At 36.0% G+C, this 10,862-nt stretch overlaps 1 protein-coding gene across 1 annotated transcript in view; it reads right to left on the bottom strand.

The window, feature by feature from the left end:
• Window positions 1-10,862, bottom strand: part of LOC139719344 (uncharacterized) — a 28,607-nt gene continuing 17,745 nt past the window's right edge. The window contains exons 4-15 of the mRNA XM_071630759.1: window positions 10,667-10,735; window positions 9,107-9,193; window positions 7,780-7,815; window positions 7,242-7,287; window positions 6,631-6,767; window positions 5,958-6,101; window positions 5,231-5,365; window positions 4,809-4,916; window positions 4,021-4,112; window positions 2,353-2,532; window positions 1,692-1,878; window positions 1-174 (exon numbers count right to left, since the gene is read on the bottom strand). Coding sequence (XP_071486860.1) covers window positions 1-174; window positions 1,692-1,878; window positions 2,353-2,532; window positions 4,021-4,112; window positions 4,809-4,916; window positions 5,231-5,365; window positions 5,958-6,101; window positions 6,631-6,767; window positions 7,242-7,287; window positions 7,780-7,815; window positions 9,107-9,193; window positions 10,667-10,735 — 1,395 coding nt within the window. The remainder of the gene's footprint in view (window positions 175-1,691; window positions 1,879-2,352; window positions 2,533-4,020; window positions 4,113-4,808; window positions 4,917-5,230; window positions 5,366-5,957; window positions 6,102-6,630; window positions 6,768-7,241; window positions 7,288-7,779; window positions 7,816-9,106; window positions 9,194-10,666; window positions 10,736-10,862) is intronic.

Below are 10,862 nucleotides of genomic sequence, written 5' to 3'. Positions count from 1 at the left end.
CTATAGCAATCTGGAGAAAAACCAAGATGCCGCCGATGTCACGAGGAGAAGATCGAAGCAGAGAGTTGCCCGACCCGACCCGGATGTCGTCAAAGGCATTGATGTGGGCGCCTCCGCCGGTAGCCAGGGGGAAAAGTTGAGCCACACATCGTTGTCCGTAGAGGACTCGATTAGCTGAGTGTAGACAAATACGAATAGAATAAAAGAACAAAGAAACAACTGATCAATTGATAAACAAAAGAATACATATACATAATAGGAGAAGTCAACATGCGTACATGCATGCATACGTATACATACACACATAGCACCTACTAATAATCAGACACACATTGACATCACACAAACACACATGCATATACCTACATGATATATAATTGACCTCCCTAATTCAAAAGGCATATCAATTCAAGACGGTGAAGGCGATCGAATGACTATGAATTGTGCCTTCTTTTTTTTTTTTTAACTGAAATGAAGGTATTCTTTTGTGTTTCATTTTCTTTTTGATTTTCGATCCAAGCTTTAGGCATGTTTTAAGCAACTGAAGTCAACAAATGAAAACGACACATCTCGTGATATTTCTACAAAAAAAAATCCTCAATAAAATTTAGGGAAACTCCACCCCATGATTATGTTCATTTCTTCATAGAAGCACGGAGTCAAACAGGACGAATAATTGTGCAACATGCACACTACATGCGCTACTATAATAGTGACAGTGAATGCCTAAGTTCCAGCTTGTCTGAAATTGAGGCAATTTGCTAGAGCTTTAACAGCCGACCTCGTATTTGATTCATCCAATTTGTAGTCTTGATACGCCAAATATTATAGGCTAAACAATGCTAAAGCCAATAAAAGCTGTTTGAATTTGTACTTAGGCTTTCTCTTTTAACTAGGCATATCAAATTTTCTTCAACATACGAGAAAATATCGAAATAGTCGGAACCTTCATTGTGATGCTGAACAGGGCAACAAGCAAGAGTCATTTTATTTGTAATAATTGTTCTCATAAGTCCTTATTTTCATCAAGATGTTGCATCTTCCTTCTTTAAAAAATCTATTTAGGAATCCATTTATTTCGTGTAGTTAGTATTGATATCTATGTTTGACAATGTACCATAGTAAAGATCACAAATGCAATTTTGTGGGCAATGTAGGACATAAGAATTGCCATTGCCATCAGTGGCAAATGGCTATGGCAAATGGCAAAAAAAAAATGGCTATTGCATGCAACAAAGGAATTACTACTAACTGATTTTTGTTTTTGCTCAATGCTCAACTCTTCCACCTCTAGTGGTAGACCTATATGAACAATATCCTTTGTATTACTTCGATGAGTACCTCTAACAATAAATTGAATCACCATACATTTTAGATATTTCTACATACTACAAAGCGGTATTTATCATAACAGTTTACCATTCATAATCTGGACTGAAATAAGTTTTAGCTTACGTGAAAATCGATTGTAATGTTTTACACAATATTTGGTGTTCTTTTTTTTCAATTCAATTCAATTCAATTCAGTTCATTTATTTTCATATGCAACTTTCATGCAACGACATTGGTTCTTCGTTTAAACTCTTCGTGACTTTATACAATATCAAAGGAATTTCCTTCTCTATGATCTTTTGAAAAAAAAAACATGACATGAAATGAAATTGACCTCATGTGACTTCGAATCCATCTACCTTCTGCTGCCGATAGCCATTATGGGGAACGCTGAAGGAGTAGCCCTCGGGACAGACGTTCTCAGTGGTCGTATAGGGGCCCGTCAAGTCGCTCATCCGCCAGTCCTCGGGGTCCACGTCGTTCTGGCAGCTGTAACGTCGGATCGTGGCGCAGTCTGAGGCAGCGTACCACCGATGGTCGACCCCACTATTAGACATTCACATAAAAATGGGGATGAAGATAAATCATGGTACAGTGCCCTCATGCAGTATACACACAAGATTTATTTGTCCCTAATGGCGCGAGTATATCCTTATCAGTTCATTTTCTATAAGTGAACAAAATCTATATATCTGCTCAGTCTGCAACAACGAGTCAGTCTATGAGAGCAGCATAATTCTGTTTTTACTAGAAGCAGGGGACCATGGTATGATATAATACATCACATTTTTATTTGAATAGGGTTGTCACTGCTGTAGGAAACGTGCTGTAGGAAAAGCACAAGGAAAGTTTTGAACATTTCACATATCCTGAACCATTTTGTTATGCAAGAACATGATCAAAAAATCTTATTCTGCGATGAAGTAAGATTATAGGAATACTTCAAACAGTACGTGCGTACAGACAGTGTTCATTTGACATGATTCAGAAACTTTCTAACTGTTCTTAACGTTACATTACCTCAACATTATGCAGGAATCATATGCCAGTTCTCCTTCCGGTTGACCTTCGGCCCATGTAAAGACCCCTGTCTTGAGGAGTTCCGGGTTAATCATATCCATGGTGGGATACTGGATTCGACACTGGACGTACTCGCTGAGGTTCTTTATTGATCCCACGGTCTCCTCTCCCTTGTAGTATCTGATCGAATAAAATGCACGCCAATTCTAATGATTTACTGAATTTTCTAGGTCTTTTATCTTTCAATAAGTAATAGTTGGTATCATGTAAGCTACTGATTATCGTATTTATGACTATATATACAGAAAGTACTTGAACTGGGCCATACTAGTATACACACATACACACACGCACACACAAATCTCTGACAGCAGTCATGGCAGTCTATGTTTCTACTTCCATGAATTTGTGGAAATCAGTCGCTACCCTGACATTTTTCCCTTGTGGATGATTCAAATGTATTCTATAATATCCAAACTTCCTTGTACAAATACCACATCAAAAAGAAAAAAATACTTCTGCCCATTAGAGAAAACATGTAACCAATATTGATTAACTAGAAATGTCAGGCATTTTTTAATGTATACTTTGATAACTTTACCGCCCACTGACATTGATATTAATCTTTAGATCATACCCAACCGGAAAGTATTTCAATATTGACCGTCACAGTTTATACGTCCATTTTGTCGAAATTCTATTCGTAATTGGAAAATTAACTTATGTCATCTTCTCTATCACTATCAGCATTCCACTGTTATGAAATTGGAACTTCACAAAAAAGAAGAAGAAGAATATGGTACGAAATAATTGTAATCTCAAAGGAAGATACTTGGTATTGGGTGAGATGCCTCAACACCTTCCAGTAGTGGTACAGAATGATCCCTCATACTTGTTTCAGTAAGAACAAGTAAATTACAATCACAAGCGCATCGAAATTTATCATCATTTTTGCCACCCCTTCCCCCCCAAAAAAGAACACACACACACACACACGCACACACACTCACACACATGAAACTTATCTCAACTATATTTTGCCCAACACTGTCTATGAATAATTACACGTTATGTACCGAATAGATAGTTGCAAAAGTAATAATGTGAACTCACTGAGCAACATAATATTCGTTGGAAGTTTTGAATCATATTGATATCTTACTATTAGTGCTCATAGTAGGCCCGGTGTCTAAACATAACGTTCATGTTAAACTGCCAGGAGTTTGATCACTATGCCTCGTTATTCAGATTTTTGCTTCTTCCTGTTACTTTCGTTTTTCGAATATTATTGTTTCAAATGCACTATTGCAATAAAGTTATTTTGCATCATGACCCAATCGTAAAATATATTTCAAGACAGGGCTTCAATCTATTTTGTTTTTTCATTCATATTGTAACATGACACTTTCCTTCTTTTTTTTATATCTGCTCTATTTTTTCCGAATTATTGTCACATTATCGTTGTAAGCAAGGACGCTACGCTTTCCTCAACTTCCCACTATGGTTACAAGATTTATTAAGAAAGTATTACTCCTCATGTCAGCATTTTCTAAGAATTGCTTTGAAACTGGCAAAATTACATTCTTAAGAGCAAACACTGGATTTGATATATCCCTCTACACTGTAAGTCTAAAAGTGAACAACAAAATCAATAAGTTCTAGGCTTACCCACTCGTTACTAGAGGAAATTGCAGACTGTCGCTGTAGACGCGCACAATGTTGGAGTTATTTCGTCCGCTGCACTCGGGATAGGATGTAAACTGGCAGGAATATTATTGGATTACATCAATTATATTTGTTCTTGCGAATCAAGAGATATTCACCTTCCTTTTATTTAATTATCGTCAAATACAGATTTCTCTGTGTCGGAATTAATGAAATACGATTGGCAATACTCGAAAAAGTCGGACCGTGAAGTAAACAGGTGACAGTAGGGGGCGCCAATGCGAAAGTATCTGAAAGCTCGCTTGCACAGACTACGGTATGAATTTAAATTGAAAGTTCTCCATCTAAAGTAGCTGGAAGAACATTGTGCGTGTTGCTCTTTGGGATCTCAAAGAGATCTTAATCAAACCATTCTCCAAATTCAATGGGATGATGAAGTAAACATATTAGCATTAAATATCATTGTAATAGCCATAAGCCCTGCAGATGTTAACATATCAAGTATGAGTGCAGTACATTACTTTAATTGTATTACACAGTACAATGACCCCTCAGAATATTTTCGAGACTTTGAACCCTCAAAAATATGCATTACTGGCTTGTTGTTGTTGTTGTTGTTGTTGTTGCTGCTGTTTTGTTCCCAGCTCACGAGCAATTAAATCTCGAAACCACATAATTATTACATGTACATTCATGGATACAGACAAAACACGAAAATCGTTTGGCGCCATCTTGTGATAGGATTTGGTGTAGCTTTCTAAAGCACGGCTGACAAAACGGTGGGGGCCTACCAGATTTGTCCTTAGGTCGGCGTCGAAGTACAGCGGGTGAATGTACACGTCCCCGTGGGTGAAGAACCCGTCTGTGCCCCCAGCTGCGAGTATTACGTTTTTCCCATCCTATATTAGGAGAATTGCCAAAAAAAATGAAATTATAAATTATTAGTTTATGAATATCATAAATTAATATAAATTATATATGTAGCTTAATCCTCTGATAATAAACAAATGCAACATTTGTAATGGAACGACATCTCATTTGGAATTTTACAACAGATCCTTCTAATTTTGACCGTTATAGAAAGAAAAGTCCTTCACTCTGTTTTTATATTAGATTTAAAAAAAGGTATTAATTTCCCACATACTAAAGAATGAGTACTAATATTTGTTGCATTTCACTTTAACAAAATATCGACGTTTCATCCGTCCAGTACCTCTCTCATCTGCTTAATGGTGGGCCAGTGTCCGCCGTACGTCCCCGAGAGGTCTGCAGGAGTAAGGACCCGGCTCCCAAACGCTGCCTGAATGATCGAATTCATCTCATCGTCGTGCTGCTGATCTTGCTTTTCCTGATGGATGTTTTACGTGAGGAAAGGAAACAGAGACCAGATTTCAGCCGATGTTTGAATTGACACTAAGACATCTCCATGACTGCAAAGTATTCGTCTGTGTGTTTATTTACCATGTTTGGTATATTTATATTAGCTCATCCTGCGTTGGGCATTCAGGTCAATCGTTTTCCATTTGGCCAAATTATGTAATCCATTTTTGATGAGAAATTGCAGTGCTACATATTAATATCATGACATCAAAAATAACACAGAACAAAACATTACAAAGCAGAGAAAAAATCAAAACAGCATGAACAATAAACATGCTGTGATAAAGTATAATATTTTCTAATAGGAAAGTTAGCATTGAATTGCACGATAAAAGTATTACTGTATCAATCAAAACTGCTTTGTTTAGGATCAAATAAATATGCACGTCATATATAGTAAATTGAAAATACCATTCAGCATGTTCAATGACACGAACTGCATAAAGATACAAAAATATTACGTTCCAACTATAATCTATAGTTTCAGGTGTGAGAGAGTGTATTCGAACTTGATCGTTAAGAAGCAATACAGTACGAAGAGTGAATAGAACAAAGCTCACGTTGAGATAGATACGAATGATTTCGTTCTGGTTCTCCGGTTGGTTTAGCCATGTCCCTATGTCATTGATGACGTCAGAGTATAACATGTGGTCCGCCTCGCAGTCCCCCAGGTATTCGTGTGTACCGAGATGGCAGAGACGAAACTGAAAGTAACAACAAACCAGTAACACGGATATGTGTTTAACAATTATGCGATCCCATTTAATGCATATTTTTTATTTAAGGGATGGTATACAGTTTCGTTTGAGATGGGGTTTCAGGTTTCCGACGTTTTTGATGAGAATTCTTTTTTTAAGATAATGAGAAACCTCTTATGAAATATGAATGAGCATTTAATGCTAAGACGAATTCAAAATTTATTTGATGAAAATGGATTTTGAAATGACAATGAATGACGGATATCCAAAACAAAGCGATCCTAAGAAAAATGTGGGAACCACGTAAATTTAATTAGGATTGCTTTGTTTTACCTTGCTTTTCTATTTTTCTATCTCAGCCATTTCAAAACCGATTCTCATTAAATAAACTTTGAATTCCTCTTAGAATATGCTCTTTAACATTTCATAAAGTGGTTTCTAAGTATCTCGAAGAAAAAGTTAAAAGTTGAATCGTCACCTCAACCAATAGTTTACCATCCCTTTAATTTCCTTTGGAGCTTGCATTAGTGCTCACCGCATTGTAACACCACCACACATCCATTTCGATTCCTCGGATCCCCATGTTGAGCTGGTCGAGTATCGTAAATTCATGGTTTCCGATGCTCGTGCAGTTCTCGGGGTACGGGGGCGGCCACACGCAGGTATCGTTCGCTGCAAACATGAAAGGCAAGAAAAAAAAAATGTGATTCGCAAGGCTGCCAGTATAGAGAGAATAATTTGAGGGACTTTGAGAACCTATGCCACGCTAAACACATAACCTTATAATGAAAGTCAGTGCATAAAATGATTTACAAATTTGAACTGCAAATTATTTTGTAGGTGCATGAAGATAAACAATGCCCTTCTTATAATAAAAAGAGATGATGACTGCGATAATGATGTCACAAAATACGTAAAACACCGAACAGGAATGTTATCTAAACAACATTATGTACAAAGAATTTAGCTTTATAAAGACTTGTTAACGTGTAGCTATAACAAAAGTGACATTTTTTTTCAAATCTCTGAAAGTTTCTGTGTGTGTGTGTGTTTTATATTGAAGTCACAAATATGTTGCACTTTTGAATTGCTGCTATTTTACGCCAGTCCAATTTATATCGGCAAAAGAATGTAACAACCACTTACCTCCGTATCTAAGTCCATATGCTCTGGCTTGAAAACTGTTGTGAGACTACACAAATTAGATGAGAGTAACAGAGACAAATATTATATCAGAACAGTGTTATACATTTCAATGTTTTCCGATTATGTTACAGGATATGACATTTGTGGACAAGTAAACCTAATAAACAAATCATAAAACTGATCTTAAACACTGGTACAATGGACATTAGTTTGAGATGTGGTGTTTATGTGGCAAAATGTTAGAATAATTAATCGAAACTAAAATCACAGACATACAGTTGCCGCACACTCGTGTTTGCAACGTGGAAAGAAAGAAAGAAAGAGACACACAGACAAATAAACAGACGGACATCCTTATTACTTCATGGTCTGTATCAAAACGACACATTTAACAAAATCAATTATAATTGTGTGATGATAAGATCCAGGCTAGGTGAATATCCTCATATTGTATAATTCTTATACAATCATATTGATAATTTGTAGTATTTGTAGTATATAAATAATCACTCTAATTTCATACTCCTCCTTGACTTACGTCAAGCACGATGAATTGGTCAAAGGTGAAGTCAATCTGTATATGAAGAAAGAGAGGGAGAGAGAGAGAGATCGGGTGAATGAGGGAAGACACGTTGACACTCGGTTTGCTTTTGAACACTGGTATCTCTCTGTATGTATACATCGGTAGGACTATCTTCGAGTGGAGTCGAATACGTCATGTTTACACAAGACGATACGTTATGTTTTTTTGTGGCCGATTGCATATCTTCCTTTCAGTTCAATTTTCCTGGCACACCTGGCCCCATAGTGTCTGTGCCACAAATGTGATATGTTGTATAGTTTATACGTTTGCATCCTAAAATCCTAGTAAGTATTGTTCATAGTATCAACATCATTATATCAATGAGTAAAATGTACAATAGTATGTAGAAGAATTTAAAATGAATATGTCTTATTGGTATAACAAATTGGTGCTGTTGTTGTTTTGTTCCAGTGTTCCACGTTTTACAAGCGTGGCTTTTTTAGTGGAACACTGTTTTCCATCATTGTGATTATTTACTATTTTTGTTGCCATGACAAAGTGCATTGTTTCTTTTTTACGACATCATTCGTGTATAATTTATATTGTATTGAAAAAAAAATCCTTTATCGGACGAGTGTAAGAGAAATGAAAAAAAAAATTGTATCACTTTGGATTATGTCAACTTTTTCTTTTCTTTTCTTTGTGATGATGGAAATGAATAAACTATTGAACTATTGAACTAAAGAACTCGTGGCATCTCCGTTGTATGTTCGTGCATCATTGAAATGGAAATAATCATAGTTGCAGAAATTGAAAAATTCAAACAATGAAAAATTCAAACAATTTTCAGTCAAAGATGTTACTGCTAACTATTATACGACAAACATTATGGTTCAGTGTGAGTAATACAAACGTTAACTCAATCTTTCCTATACGTATTCCCTACACTTCGATGTATGGTTTAACGCGGAAACGACAAGGGGTTCATTAATCCAAACATGTGTGAATTGATTCCACAGGCTCTTATCCTAAATTGAAATAAGGTTCAAAGGTGCGCCCAAAACAAACTTTTGGAATTACGAACTGTACAACGAACCTTTCATTGTTGGATTAAAGAACCTTAGAAATGACTAACTGTAGCCCAAAATAAACGTCAATTAAAAAAAAAATCAGAACACGTCGTAACGAAAATCATGCTGTATCCTTGACCAATGAACGCGTAAATGGCTTGGGTGGGATCCAACAGTTTTAATCCGTCCAATACGAGATACTGAAAGCATTGCCCAGCCCCCACCAGCTTTCCACAGGCAAAGGGTTAAGATAAGAATGCAGTATAGGCTACCTGTAGCTCCCGCTGTGTCTTCAGGGCGAATGTTAACCAGTCATCTACCGGTACGGATCCCTGCACGCACTGGCCCCATTCCGTGCACTGGCAAGATAACGAGAGAAATACTCCTATACAGAGCTTGATATAATTTGCTACACTTATGCCCATTTCTGCTGAGTTCATGTCCTTCCAAACTGCATTATTTTCCATCGTAAAATTTAGTACGATAAACACGATTATTGCCAACATGATAAATGATGAAAACAAATAATTATGAACACGACAATGATTTATACAAAAAACAAGTGAAAAAGGTGAAATGAAAGAATGAAATAAAGCATTGTTACAAAAATATCGTTTCTTCCATAAGGCAGAATAAGAATAGTATTTACTCAGTACCCCTGTGGAAACTTTTGTGATGTAGCAATTCTTTCGATGCTCACATTCAAAAAATTCACAGTTATATTTTCTAGCAACATTGCCATTCAGGTCAGTCAAAATTAAGGACAAAATTTTGTTTTGAACTTGATTATAAGAAACGATACTGTAGAGTCATTTGGAATTTTTAAGCTTGACTTAAAAAGCTTGACTTAAAAACAAAGACAAGGCACCACGAGCACCGAAAGGTGGACATGTGTGCGTTGTACAAAAAGCCACTATTATCGTTAATTATTACAAAGCCGAATCACATTCGGTTTGATGAACGAGGGGACCCAATAACACAAAGCTTAAGGTAAAACTACACTTCACAATCAAGCATTATAGAGTCTTTAAGAATGCTGAAAACAAAACAAAACAAAAATCAAATCAGGCAGGAGTGACAATAACATCAAACATAATTCAGAAAGTAATTGAATTTCAAATTGATATTAATCACAATCACATAAATTAAATGCAATGATGTGACAGCCTCACTAGCAGCCAACTGATATAAGCAAATATTTGTTTTGGATAAAATGAGCAAATTAAGACATGTTATTTATCATTAGATTATAATTTTGATCATCACCGGTGATTTGCAAGAGCACCTTTAGTTCCTGTAGTTTGGAGGAGACTGTGCTATTATAGTGCGATATATTTGTCTCGTAGAAATGTTTGGACTAGTTTTAGAAAGACAAATGCATTGTTTCGATTTTAAGTTGAATTAAAAAAAAGGAAAAAAAAACCAAAATCAAATAAACCCAACCTAAAAGTGTGGTTAGGAAGTTTTGTAGAGAAGAGGGAATTGTTCATTCATATTATCATTATTATTATCATTATCGTGATCATAACTAGGAATTCCATTATGATTTCAAAGCCACTGGAAGAGGTTCACAATGGTATTCTGATTTTCCAATTCATTCAATATAATTCATCATTTCTATAGCCTGCCGTAATGACAACATGTGAGGCATTGCGCTTTTTCTTTAACCGCCTTATTGTTGTGTGACCTTTTGTAATCATTCCTTTTCATTTCTGATTGGGTTATTTTATTCTTTTTACCCAAACCAACATGAACATACACAGAGTGGCATCTAACTCCGTCGTGCGTTGGACATGCGAACTGGTGAACTAAATGTTTCGCAATGTTCTTACCTCATCACATTCCACTTCAACACTCAGTTTAGACGTGCACTCATTGTCAGCATACACGGACATGGATACCTTGGAGCACAAAGAAAAACCGATGACCAGTGTATCACAAACTAGAATTTTAATTGTGAGGCTTATGTTTATCAAATCAGTCTTCACAAAATAAAATATGTTGTGTATGAAATGTTTTGACAGGTTT

Source organism: Diadema antillarum, unplaced genomic scaffold (assembly GCF_040938485.1).
Source record: "Diadema antillarum isolate AM-2024a unplaced genomic scaffold, OU_Dant_1.0 scf00000109, whole genome shotgun sequence".
Classification (NCBI taxonomy): domain Eukaryota; kingdom Metazoa; phylum Echinodermata; class Echinoidea; order Diadematoida; family Diadematidae; genus Diadema; species Diadema antillarum.
Note: the sequence above shows the minus strand (reverse complement) of the source record. Positions and strands in the feature narration are given on the sequence as shown.